This window comes from Schistocerca americana, chromosome X, assembly GCF_021461395.2.
Source record: "Schistocerca americana isolate TAMUIC-IGC-003095 chromosome X, iqSchAmer2.1, whole genome shotgun sequence".
Taxonomy (NCBI): Eukaryota; Metazoa; Arthropoda; class Insecta; order Orthoptera; family Acrididae; genus Schistocerca; species Schistocerca americana.
Window position 1 is genome coordinate 219,505,787 of NC_060130.1, and position 14,132 is coordinate 219,519,918.

General features: G+C 45.6%; 1 protein-coding gene across 1 annotated transcript in view; it reads left to right on the top strand.

The window, feature by feature from the left end:
- The first annotated feature begins 3,662 nt into the window (after positions 1-3,662).
- The window catches only part of LOC124555927 (protein DDI1 homolog 2-like), an 84,888-nt gene continuing 74,418 nt past the window's right edge, over positions 3,663-14,132 (top strand). Inside the window, exons 1-2 of the mRNA XM_047129981.1 lie at positions 3,663-3,825; positions 6,153-6,287. Coding sequence (XP_046985937.1) covers positions 3,663-3,825; positions 6,153-6,287 — 298 coding nt within the window. The remainder of the gene's footprint in view (positions 3,826-6,152; positions 6,288-14,132) is intronic.

Genomic DNA, 14,132 nt, shown 5'->3' on the forward strand with positions numbered 1-14,132 from the left:
TCACTCCCCCGCCGCCCCCCCCCCCCCCCCCCACACGCACCAGTGTGAAGGGAGACGAAAATTTAATAGTCATGGGTGACTGGAATTCGTCAGTAGGAAAAAGGAGAGAAGGAAACATAGTAGGTGAAATGGATTGGGGGGGAAGGAATGAAAGAGGAAGCCACCTTGTAGAATTTTGCACAGAGCATAACTTAATCATAGCTAACACTTGGTTCAAGAATCATAAAAGAAGGTTGTATACCTGGAAGAATCCTGGAGATACTAAAAGGTATCAGATAGATTATATAATGGTAAGACAGAGATTTAGGAACAAGGTTTTAAATTGTAAGATATTTCCAGGGGCAGATGTGGACTCTGACCACAATCTATTGGTTATGAACTGTAGATTAAAACTGAAGAAACTGCAAAAAAGTGGGAATTTAAGGAGATGGGACCTGGATAAACTGAAAAAACCAGAGGTTGTAGAGAGTTTCAGGGAGAGCATAAGGGAACAATTGACAGGAATGGGGAAAAGAAATACAGTAGAAGAAGAATGGGTAGCTCTGAGGGATGAAGTAGTGAAGGCAGCAAAGGATCAAGTAGGTAAAAAGACGAGGGCTAATAGAAATCCTTGGGTAACAGAAGAAATATTGAATTTAATTGATGAAATGAGAAAATATAAAAATGCAGCAAACGAAGCAGGCAAAAAGGAATACAAACGTCTCAAAAATGATATCGACAGGAAGTGCAAAATGGCTAACCAGGGATGGCTAGAGGACAAATGTAAGGATGTAGAGACATGTCTCACTAGGTGTAAGATAGATACTGCCTACAGGAAAATTAAAGAGACCTTTGGAGAGAAGAGAACCACTTGTATGAATATCAAGAGCTCAGGTGGAAACCCAGTTCTAAGCAAAGAAGGGAAGGCAGAAAGGTGGAAGGAGTATATAGAGGGTTTATACAAGGGCAATGTACTTGAGGACAATATTATGGAAATGGAAGAGGATGTAGATGAAGACGAAATGGGAGATAAGATACTGCATGAAGAGTTTGACAGAGCACTGAAAGACCTGAGTCGAAACAAGGCCCCGGGAGTAGACAACATTCCATTAGAACTACTGATGGCCTCGGGAGAGCCAGTCATGACAAAACTCTACCATCTGGTGAGCACGATGTATGAGACAGGTGAAATACCCACAGACTTGAAGAAGAATATAATAATTCCAATCCCAAAGAAAGCAGGTGTTGACAGATGTGAAAATTACCGAACTATCAGTTTAATAAGTCACAGCTGCAAAATACTAACGCGAATTCTTTACAGACGAATGGAAAAACTGGTAGAAGCTGACCTCGGGGAAGATCAGTTTGGATTCCGTAGAAATGTTGGAACACGTGAGGCAATACTGACCTTACGACTTATCTTAGAAGAAAGATTAAGAAAAGGCAAACCTACGTTTCTAGCATTTGTAGACTTAGAGAAAGCTTTTGACAATGTTAACTGGAATACTCTCTTTCAAATTCTGAAGGTGGCAGGGGTAAAATACAGGGAGCGAAAGGCTATTTACAATTTGTACAGAAACCAGATGGCAGTTATAAGAGTCGAGGGACATGAAAGGGAAGCAGTGGTTGGGAAGGGAGTGAGACAGGGTTGTAGCCTCTCCCTGATGTTGTTCAATCTGTATATTGAGCAAGCAGTAAAGGAAACAAAAGAAAAATTCAGAGTAGGTATTAAAATTCATGGAGAAGAAGTAAAAACTTTGAGGTTCGCCGATGACATTGTAATTCTGTCAGAGACAGCAAAGGACTTGGAAGAGCAGTTGAATGGAATGGACAGTGTCTTGAAAGGAGGATATAAGATGAACATCAACAAAAGCAAAACGAGGATAATGGAATGTAGTCGAATTAAGCCGGGTGATGCTGAGGGAGTTAGATTAGGAAATGAGACACTTAGAGTAGTAAAGGAGTTTTGCTATTTAGGGAGTAAAATAACTGATGATGGTCGAAGTAGAGAGGATATCAAATGTAGTCTGGCAATGGCAAGGAAAGCGTTTCTGAAGAAGAGAAATTTGTTAACATCGAGTATTGATTTAAGTGTCAGGTAGTAGTTTCTGAAAGTATTTGTATGGAGTGTAGCCATGTATGGAATTGAAACATGGACGATAACTAGTTTGGACAAGAAGAGAACAGAAGCTTTTGAAATGTGGTGCTACAGTAGAATGCTAAAGATAAGGTGGGTAGATCACGTAACTAATGAGGAGGTATTGAATAGGATTGGGGAGAAGAGAAGTTTGTGGCACAACTTGACTAGAAGAAGGGATCGGTTGGTAGGACATGTTTTGAGGCATCAAGGGATCACAAATTTAGCGTTGGAGGGTAAAAATCGTAGAGGGAGACCAAGAGATGAATACACTAAGCAGATTCAGAAGGATGTAGGTTGCAGTAGGTACTGGGAGATGAAGCAGCTTGTACAGGATAGAGTAGCATGGAGATCTGCATCAAACCAGTCTCAGGACTGAAGAACAGAACAACAACAACGACGTTGGATTGCTGCAGTATGCTGGGCAAAAGGAGGTATGACATGATATTAGCAAATGTTGCATGACTTTTCACTTTAGTGTGTATTTGCTTATGGAAACGGGATGTTTGTGTAAGATATCTAATTAGAAGTGAGATGAAATGTGTTTTTCATCAAAATATCTGGTAGATATGTTACTTAGCAGATCTTTGCTGAATTTTATGTTTAAATGCTGGAAGTCTTCAAACTGGATGGGTGAAGGGAGGATAAAATAATATTAGTAATGATAATCATAATCATAATAATAATAATGTCCAAATGAGAATTGAATGGGCGATTATCAGTCTCAAACACAACTGATTGCGTATTTCAAACTTTATGTAGTTGCTGTTTGAAACATTGCATCAGCTGGAACTGAAGCTAAAACTCCTGTATGCCTGGTGAGCATTCTACCACACGGCCTGTAAAGGTAAACCAAACTCACTTCCACATTTTAAAGATGGCTGGAAAACTTGAGTCAATTTTCTCCAGAATTATTGAGGATTGCATTGAACTATAATGGAAGATAATTGTTTGAGTTAGGAACTTGACATATCATAAAAAATATAAAAAATACAAAAATGAGACTGCCTTATGGTTCCCTTGTTAGACCCTTTTTGTCCAAGCAGTTCATTCTTGGTGTTCCATTGTTTTCCTTTCTTCTTGGTAAGTGTGTGTACACACCACCATAAAACCTGCTGTCATGTGTGTCTAAAGCAGGTCATACATTTTTCTTCTTAAACTCAAATGGTAAAATACAAAAAAAAGTGACTTACATAACAAAACTTATTATTTAGTGTTTGTAAATAAAATGTGAATAGTTGGGAAGAAAGCATACAAAAGGCAATAATGAAAATGTCACTTCTTATGTAATTTCTCTAGCTGTTAGCTGCTTATGGTTACCTGGGTACACCTTTGAGCTTTGCCTGCACTGCAATTAACTGTAATTAATTGTACAGTTGTTAACCAATTCAGCAGAAACTTTTGTTGGTATTCTTTATATATGTATTTCTATTTCTAATAGTTTCTAGGAACTTGTTTAGTTCATTCCTAGATATATTGTCCATGAAGGAGAAAAATGCCGTGTATGTGCCCAGTGGGAGGCCGGCCAGTGCAGGACTACGACAGCATGCGGGGATGGCTGGAAGATGCAATCATAGATGACATCAGTGAGAACATCAGTGACGACCTTGCCACAGTTCGGAACTGGCTACTTAAAAACCCGGAGACCGCAGTGCCACTCCAGCAGGACGTCTCGTGGGTAGAAGATGCGATGGCCTCTGGGGACATAGGTAAGGCTGCACACTGTGAGGTGGCGAACGTTTCCATTCCTTACCATGTTTAGCATCACCATCTGTTTCTGATCAATAACCAAAAACCTAAATGTCAACAGTGGTGGTGAATTGGGATATGCAGAGAGAGAGAGAGAGAGAGAGAGAGAGAGAGAGAGAGAGAGAGAGAGATTGAGAGTGTGTGTGTGTGTGTGTGTGTGTGTGTGTGTGTGTGTGTGTGTGCGTGGGGGGGGGGGGGGGCGGGCCTGCGCACATGCCTGCATGCACACGCGCATGCATGCAGTAGAGGAGGCACAAGGGGGGCAGCGTGCTTGCATGCAACTCACACACAGAATTGGTATACATGGCAGAGTTCATTCCCACAACATATAATGTGAATTGAAAACTTGCAGTTGTTAACTGCTCCATTGCATACACATAAGCAATGCTGACGGTTCAGTACTTAATAACTCATTAGGTATTGTTTTTTCATGAACACAATTCCTGATAACTTGTATAGTATTCTTACAGAACACAATTAAGAATACTGCTATAGGATTTTACTAATATAATTGACACAGTTTGTTCTCTTCTGAGTACACTGCCTGGCTCCCTCGTCTGCTCTTGATCCTGACTGTTTATAGCCTCATCTTCTGGTGGCAAGTCCTAACTACATGGTTTGTGTGTCGATAACAAGTAAATGATACATTCATTAATTATAGTGAAACAGTATGTCATAAAGATGACCAGAGAGTTTTTTTAGGACTAATTATTTCATTTACCAAATGTTCCGTATCTTTGTGTTTCACAAAATCACAAAGCATTACTTAATTGATATTGTGACTATAACATTTACCAAAACTTCTGTTTCCAATCACCATCATTTACACATTAATTTAAAAAAAATGTAACTTTGTGTAATTCTCTTACAATACAAAATACTAGAAACTATGAACATCACTGTGTTCAGGAAACTTGAGACTGGAATAATATCAAAACAGCTTTTAAAAAGGACAGGGAATAAAAATGGGTGGTGTCTTGAAGTCATGTCTCAATATCTTTCAATCTACAGAAACTTAAGATAAACTAATTACTTTTTTCTGAATCACAAGCAGTAGATCCACTAAACTGATGACCCTGTTGACCCTTAGACTTCAATTTTGACACAAACATTTTTGGTTAGCAATGAATTTAATATATATTCAGAATAATGGTATCAACTGAAATGATTAAATTACAGTCAAAACAATCGCCCCAAAATATTCAGACTTGGAGAATTTATACGGGTTGTACAAGAACTGAGACAAATATCTGGAGGTTGTTGATGGGTACCAGCAGAATATTTTGATATAATGGGCTCGCAGTCTCCAGCAGTTTGTTACTGAGTAACAAAGAAAGTATAACTACTTTGGTTTGTTACTCATAATACATGTGGTTCCATGAAAAGACATGCACAACAATGAAAAAGTCTATTATATGCAGTCATCACAAAGAAACACAGATAAATGCAGCAATTTTCAGACAAAACAGTGATGCAGCTGCCACTGCTGCAGAAAAATCTCAAGATAGCATTGTCGTACTGCTCTTCTGCATTCATTGAAACAGTATACAAGTTGCACATTGGTCAACTCTTCAGCGGAACTTATCCAGTGTACTGCTGTGTGTGTCACTATTCATGTATGACTAATAGTGCTGGAAAAATAAACCTGGTGAGCAGCACTGAATGTGAGCTTGAGACTGAAGTGTAACATGGGCATTATGTTGTCAGGAATTATGTTTTCAGCAGCAAATACTGTTAATGGATGAAACAAGTTTGTTTCCAAATACAACTCTGAGTACACCATCGCTACTTGCATTGTTATGATGATATTTTCACTGCAATACAGATACAAAGCTAATTTGCTAAGAAACCAGATGAAATGCAATAACTTGGTAACAAGCTGCCAGAGATACTTTGAAGGTAAACCTGAACAACCTCTGAAAGTTTGTTGGTGGGAGCTCTGGTTTACCCTATATATGTAATGGTAGGGTATCCGTCTTGGGAAAGGTTTCAACTGCAGTCTCTTTGTGTGCTGTTGTGAGCATCTTTCTTAATCTGTTAATCTGTTGCTTGTCTTCTTATGTCATCCATCATTCCAATTCTCCTCTCTCTCTCTCTCTCTCTCTCTCTCTCTCCCTCTCTCTCAATCCTTCCACTTTCCCCACTTCAGTTCTTTGCTATAGACAATTCTTACACCATTATGTCCCAGCCAAGACTATTAACTGAGAAAGTAAGTGAAATCTCTGGATGACTAAATAAATACACAAGTAAAAATAATTAATTTGCCTGTCTCTCTTCTTGCCGGCAGATGGGTTCATCCGTGCATTCCGGAAGCACTGGCAGATGTGGCACAAGACTCAGGAGGTGGAATCCCACACTGTCGGCATGCTGTACGTCAAGTGCTGGGTCAACGGCTGCCCCGCCAAGGCGTTAGTTGACACAGGTGAAGTATGGAATTGCTGGTCCGTCTGGTGTGTGTGTGTGTGTGTGTGTGTGTGTGTGTGTGTGTGTGTGTGTGTGTTTTGTACTTTAGGGATGTTCAGCCTTGATGTTGTCACCATCCAAATGACTTCAATTGAAATGAAAGTGGTTAAAGCATAGAAAATGTGATAAAAGTGACAAAAACCTAGGTAGAGAAAAACCCCTCTCTCTCTCTTCCAGTATCACCCATGATCAACTGCTCAATCACGCTAGCTCATAACATGGAAAACAATGGGAAAAATGGGTAGATGTTCAAAAACTATCAAATAAAACACTACTAAGACTAGAGGGGAAACTAAGAGACTTGCAGGTGTATGTGGCTGCTTCATTACTTACAAAATAGATTGATGAGCCAGCCATACTGTAAACATGTTGAAATTGTCACCCCAAAATTTTAGGGAGCAAGTCTGACATTGCACAAATCTGAAAAATACATACAAATTTGTGTCATTGTGCCTTACTGCATTTACCTAAACCTGTCCTGACACGCTCTGGAAGTTTCATGCTGTGTAAAGTAAGTATAAATGAGCCAGATTTGATCAGATTGCCATTCACTCTTTTCATTGTAATTTGCATGTCAACTATGCTTTCTTGGGCCTACTCAGCTTTCACTTCCTCTTTGGTAATATCTACCATATCTTCCCCCAAAGGGCTCACAGCTTTTTCGTGAGTTCGTATGTGGCATAAGTGGGGCCTTGACCTTGTGGCCATTTCTTCCTTTTATGTATTTATTTACATGTCAAGTTCCATAGGACCAAATTGTTGAGCAAATCTCCAAGGTCATGGAACATCTCAGTACATGAAATTACAACATCAAAATAATAACAGATAAAAATAAATGTTTGTGAACCCGAAAAAACTCAGCCCATAAGTCTGCATTCCTTTCCCTATGCCTTTCTCTCCATCCCTGTCACTGCTCCTTCCCCCACCCCACCCCTCCCCCACCCGTATGCATTCCTTTCCTGTGCCCCCCCCCCATTGTTACCCCCGCCCCCATGTCACTCCCCCCCCCCCACCCCCCCACTTGCCCTTTCCCTCTGTCCCCTCCTTCCTCTTAGTGTCCTTGCTCACATCAGCTTTGCTATCCTTTGGGTTTCCGGTATTCATCAAGTTTCTGTTTATCTTGGTCTTTCTGTTTTCACCTTTCCTTCGCAGTGTTTTTGCTCCCCCTTCAGGTTTTGACCTTCAATTCTAAACATTCTCTCCAAAATGTGAGCCCCCCAGGGGGTCCACAACTCTTTTGTGGCTACGTGCGTGGCGAGCATGGGGCCCCGAGCCATTGCAGCCTTCTCTCTCTCCCGGGCTGCATTTCCTTTCCCTTCCCCTCCTTTCCCCTCCATACCCCTTTCCCCTCGCCCTCTCCTCTCCCTCTATTGGTGTCCTTGCTTATGTTGGCCCCCGCTATCCTCCTGGTTCTGTTGGTTTTACACTCCGGCTTTGTTGCGTAATCATCTCCTCCTTTTGGCATTCCTTGGTCCCCCTCTGGGGTTTGACCTCCATTCCAAAATTTCTCTTCCGTAGTGTGAGCCATTTGGGGAAGAGCACCTTACCTAGTGTCTCCGACGTGTGCCCTCCTAGTACATTCCACCTTTTCTTTCACGTCGTTGTCTGATGCTAGGGTGCATAGCCAGCACGGTAGCCAGCCCGTGTGGTGGGGTCGCTATGTACCCTTTTGGTTGAGCCCCCTGAACACACAGGGATCACACTTCTGATACCTGAGCTGTGACCTCCTCATGCATGCCTTGGAGTGGTTGCTCGTCATCCTGGAGCATCGGAACTCCCGGCAATGGCCGCCGTGCCAGACGGCCCTTGCTGCGGCTGGGTGGCGCCCGTGAGGAGAGCCCCTGATCGGAGTGGGTGGTATCAGGGCGGACGCTATGCAGATGAAACGCATACGGGTCCAAAACTCTGGCCACTCTTCTGTGGCCGTCTCTCTGCGTGGTACTGATTCCTCAAGTGCTGCTTCTCTTGCCCCTTCGGCCTTCCCTTCCGTGGCTACCCCCTGGGAGGAGGGTCAGGCCCGTCGTCTAGGGGCAAAACCTTTCCCCCGTTATCTAGTTTGCACCAGGACTGATGGAGATACTTTCACCAGTGTCAAACCTTTATTCTTTGTGGAACACATTGAAGACAAGTTCGGCGAAGTGGACTCCCTGAGCAAGATGCGGTCGGGTTCGTTGCTGATAAAAACTGTTTCGGCTGCCCAATCTGCGGCCCTTCGTGGCTGTACCCATCTTGGCACAATTCCCGTGTCCATTACCCCTCACCAGTCTCTAAATATGGTACAAGGTGTGATTTTTCACAGAGACCTCATCCTTCAAACTGATGAGGAACTTCGGGACAATCTCGGACGGCAGGGTGTTCACTTTGTTCGGCGTGTTCAGAAGGGTCCTAAAGATAATCGTATTGATACTGGTGCCTTTATCCTGACCTTTGAAGGGGATACCCTTCCTGAGAAAGTTAAGATTATGGTCTATCGCTGTGATGTGAAGCCGTACATCCCACCTCCTATGCGGTGTTTTAAGTGCTTGCGTTTTGGCCACATGTCTTCTCGCTGTTCCCAGGACCCTCTCTGTGGTGACTGTGGACGTCCACTCCATGAGGGGAGTCCCTGTGTTCCCCCTCCTGTATGTGTAAATTGTCATGGTAGTCATTCTCCACGTTCAGCAGATTGCCCAGTCTATAAGAAAGAAAAAAAGATACAGGAGTATAAGTCCCTTGATCGTTTAAGCTACACAGAGGCCCGTAAGAAATATGCACGATTGCACCCTGTGTCCATGACATCTAGTTATGCCTTGGTTACATCTTCATCCCTTCCTCCCCCTTCCTTACCCCCATCCCGGACCCCTCTCCTTCCCCCCTCCCCTGCGGCTCCCACACCTTCTCCTCTGGGCGCTGCTCCCCCTCCCCAGCCGGAGAAGTGTCCCACTCCTTCGGCGTCTGCCGGTCAAGGGCGCCTCTCCCGGGATGCCCCTTCCCGGCACCTTCCAGGTCAAAGGTCTGCTGCAGCGCGGCGACCGCGAGAGCCGCGGTTTATCGGCCCCCAGGTCGCCCGGTCTCTTTCTGTTCCTGATCTTGCTGCAGCTGGCTCCATTATGCCACACAGCCCTCCTCGATCTCAGCCTGAAAAGAAGAAGAAACATAAGTCTCGGGACAAAGAGCCTCTGGTGTCACCGGAGGTCCCTTCCCCGACTTCACAACCAGATTCTGACCTGTCGTTTATGGATGTCGCCCCCTCCTTGTCGGTGACGGGTGGGGACCCGGCGGTATGACTGGATTTAGCGTGTTCAGCCCTCATTTAAACCATCGTTCTGTGGTTCTCCAATGGAATTGTAATGGCTACTATCGTCACCTTCTGGAATTGAAATCCCTTCTTTCGTCCTACTCAGCAGCTTGTGTGGTTCTACAGGAATCTCATTTTACTGATGCTCACTCACCGACCCTCCGTGGGTTCCGTGTTTTCTGTCGAAATCGGGTCGGACCCTTGCGGGCTTCTGGTGGCGTTTGTACGTTGGTCCGTACAGACATTGCTAGCACATGGATTCCTCTCCAAACTACATTGGAAGCAGTTGCTGTTAGGGTCCACTTAGACTCTGCAGTCACAGTATGCAATCTTTATCTCCCTCCTGACAGGACTCTTACACCTGCTGCCTTAACCACCCTTCTTCAGCAACTTCCTCCTCCCTTCCTCCTCCTTGGGGATTTTAATGCTCTTCATCCTTTGTGGGGCAGTGCCTTTCCATCTAGACGAGGTCTTCTTATAGACCAATTTATTGCAGACCACGACCTGTGCCTTCTTAATGATGGCTCCCCTACTCATTTCAGTGCTGGTCATGGTACCTTTTCTGCCATTGATCTTTCTCTTTCTTCTCCCTCTCTCCTCCCTTCATTACACTGGTCGCCACACGACGACCTTTGTGACAGTGACCATTTCCCGTTGATTATCACGCTCCCTTCCCGCTCCCCGATGGAGAGGTTACCTCGTTGGTCTTTCCACCGCGCCGATTGGCCTCTATATACTGCACAGGTAGAGTTTTCTCCCTCTTTGTCGGGTTGTATTGATGACGTCCTACGTGACGTGTCTGACGCGATTGTTCGCGCTGCTAACCTTGCTGTCCCGCGCTCATCTGGACAATTTCGTCGTCGGCAAGTCCCGTGGTGGAGTACGGCCATTGCCATTGCCATCCGTGATCGCCGTCGAGCTTTGCAACACTTTAAGAGGCACCCATCTGTAGCCAGCCTTTCTACCTTTAAGCGCCTTCGCGCTAAAGCCCGTTATTTAATCAAACAGAGCAAGCGGATATGTTGGGAATGATTCGTTTCTTCCCTTGGTTCCACTGTCCCTCTGTCACGGGTATGGGCTACACTTCGCTCTCTCCAAGGTTGCCATCGGCAGTCCACCCTCCCAGGCCTTCACCTCCCAGATGGCATTTGTACGGACCCATTAGTTCTCGCAGAACATCTTGCGACCCATTTTGCAGTGGCATCAGCGTCGGCCTCCTATCCAGCTGCTTTCCTTCATCAAAAACAGCAGGCTGAAGCTGTCACCTTATGTTTCACCACTTGTGAGTCAGAATCTTACAACGAACCTTTCACTGAATGGGAATTTCTTCCTGCTCTATCTTCTTCTCACGATACGGCCCCTGGCCCAGATTCCATTCATAACCAGCTGCTTCAACATCTCAGTGCTCCACAACGGCACCATCTTCTTCGGGTGTTTAACCGTATCTGGCTCCAGGGTGACTTCCCTTCTCAGTGGAGGGATAGCATTGTGGTTCCTGTCCTTAAGCCTGGTAAGAAACCCCTATCACATCTTACTAACCCTTCATCAGTGGGGTCTTCGGGGCCCACTCCCGATTTTTATCTGCCAGTTCCTGATCCATCGGTCATTCAGAGTTCGAGTTGGTACTGCTTTTAGTTCTCCACAGACCCAGGAGACGGGCATCCCACAGGGTTCTGTCTTGAGTGTCCTTCTTTTCCTCATTGCTATCGATGGACTTGTGGCCTCTGTCGGTCCCTTGGTCGCTCCTGCCCTGTATGTGGATGATTTCTGCATTTGGGTTAGTTCCTCCTCGATGCCATCTGCAGAACGGCAGCTCCAGGTGGCTATACGGCGTGCCTCTGCATGGACCCTCTCACACGGGTTTCAATTCTCTCCTTTAAAATCGCGGGTGGTCCACTTCTGTCGCCGTACTACGGTCCACCCTGATCCAGAGCTCTATCTCGCTGCACAAAGATTGCCTGTGGTTCCACAGTTTCGTTTCCTAGGTCTTCTTTTCGACAACGAGCTCACTTGGCTGCCCCATATCAGACTCCTGAAGGTAGGATGTTTCCGTAAACTCAATGTCCTTCGCTTCCTTGCCCACTCCTCTTGGGGTGCGGACCGTTCCCTCCTCCTCCGTCTTTATCGTGCTCTAGTTCTGTCACGTTTGGACTATGGTTGTCAAGTTTGTGGTTCAGCTGCTCCTTCCACGCTGCACGTGCTGGATCCGGTCCACCATCATGGTATCCGTTTGGCCACCGGTGCCTTCCCTACTAGCCCTGTTGATAGTCTCCTGGTTGAAGCTGGGATCCCCCCCCCCCCCCCTTTCTGTTCGGCGGTCCCAGCTTCTGGTGTCTTATGCCCTTACTCTCCGTTCTTCTCCTGCTCATCCTTCCTATTCTATCCTATTCCCAGACCATGGACGTCGCCCGCCTGACTCCCGCCCTCGGGCAGGTTTACCGGTTGGACTGCGCCTTGCGTCTCTTAACCGTGATTTTCGGCTTCCTTCTTTGTCCTGTCTTCCTCGCTCCCTCCCCTCCACCCCTCCTTGGTTAGTTCCTCGGCCTCGAATTCGGATGGATCTCCGCCGCGGTCCGAAAGATTCCATCCCCCCGGTGGTGTTCCGTTCCTTTTTCCGCCAAATTTTATGGGAGTTTCGGGATGCTGTTGTTTTTTACACTGATGGCTCTAAATCTGCTGATCATGTTGGGTATGCCTTCACGTCCTTTGTTGGAACGGAAAATCATCTACTGCCACCCTCATGTGGGGTGTTTACTGCGGAATTGATGGCAATTTTCCGGGCCCTTACCTTTATTAAACAATCCCAACACAACCGCGTTTTGTTATGTACGGACTCGATGAGTGGCCTTCTTGCTATTGACCGGTGTTTTTCGCGCCATCCCTTGGTCTCTGCCATCCATGACCATCTCGCTGATCTTCACCGTGCTGCTTGTTCCATTGACTTCCTATGGGTCCCGGGCCATGTGGGTATCCCGGGTAATGAGTTCGCTGATCGTTTGGCTGGGGGAGCAGTTACTTACCCCCCGTTTTCTGTAACCCCTCCTGCAGCAGATTTACGGCTTCACATCAAATCCCACTTTGCACAGTCATGGTCCAATTCTTGGGAGGCTACTCCACTGTCTAATAAACTTCGTGCCATTAAAGTGAATCCAGGCCCATGGCGTTCTTCCTTTCGCCTCTCCCGCAAGGATTCGACCACACTGTGTCGTCTCCGCATTGGCCATACCAGGCTGACCCATGGTTTCCTTTTGCGTGATGAGCCACCCCCGCTATGTGGTTGTGGAGCCTTCCAGTCAGTGGCCCACATTTTGGTTGAATGCCCCCTTCTTTTGGCTCTGCGTGCTAAGTACAGACTCCCCCACACTTTACCTTTGATGTTGGCTGACGATTCCCGGATGGTCTCTCTGGTTCTAGGTTTCCTCCGGGAGAGTGGTTTTTATTCTCAGTTTTAAAGTTTTTAATCTCCCTCTGGTGTTGGGGCAGGGCGGTGAGTGTTTGGGTGTCTCCCACTGTAGGCAGTGTTCAGAGATTCCCGATTCACCTCCCTGACCAGAATCCTCTTTTCTTTCCCTTTTACTCTGTTTTTACCCCTTCTTTTTAAGGCTTGGTTAGTTTTTCTATTCCCATACGTACTTTCTGCATTATAGCAGTTGTACCTTTTAAGTCACAGGTGGTCTTGCCTATGCTGCTTCAGCATAGTGTTGGGTTCGTTCTCTTGCCAACTTCCCTCATTTATTTTTACTATTGACAACGTGACTGCCCTTTTACGTTTCCCCTTTTTCTGTTTTCTTGTTCTGACTTTTCTGAGATGTCCCGTTAGCAGAATGGAGTCTATTTGAAACAAGGGACTGATGACCTTGCTGTTTGGTCCCTTTAACCTCAAACAACCATCAAACAACCAAAATGTGAGTGAACTGGGAAGGAACACCTTACTTAGCATCTTCGGCATTAATGCATCTTCCATCTTTTTCTCAACACCATTGTCCAACAATGCTAGACAGCCAGCACGGTAGCCAATCCCTGTGGTGCGTTTGGTTATGTACCCTTTTGATTGAGCCTCCTGACAACATAGGAATCATGCTTCTGATACCCGAGCTGATACCTACCAATGTATGCCTAGGAGTGGTTGCTTGTCAAGTGGGAGCACTGGAACTTCTGGCAGCTGTAGCTGGGTGTCGCGCATTGGGAGAGCCCCTGGTAATGTCAATGTGGTGGTTGAGTGAGTCACCAGAATGACCGTTTCTGCAGCAGAAAATGTGATCCCATGTTCCTAAGGTGCCCCCGGTGAAAGACAGTACTGTGGTGGTCACTGAAAATTGCTGAGGCCATTAAAGATTGTAGGCAGGCTCTACAGAGTCATAAGTGGCACCCTTCCCCGGAGCACCTAATAGCTTTTAAATGGCTCTGTGCCCATGTTCGCCAGCTCATTAAAAGACGGAAACAGGAGTGTTGGGAGAGGTACACCTCAGCCATTGGGTACCATACATAGCCTTCACAAGTCTGGATGAAAATTAGACATATCTTTTG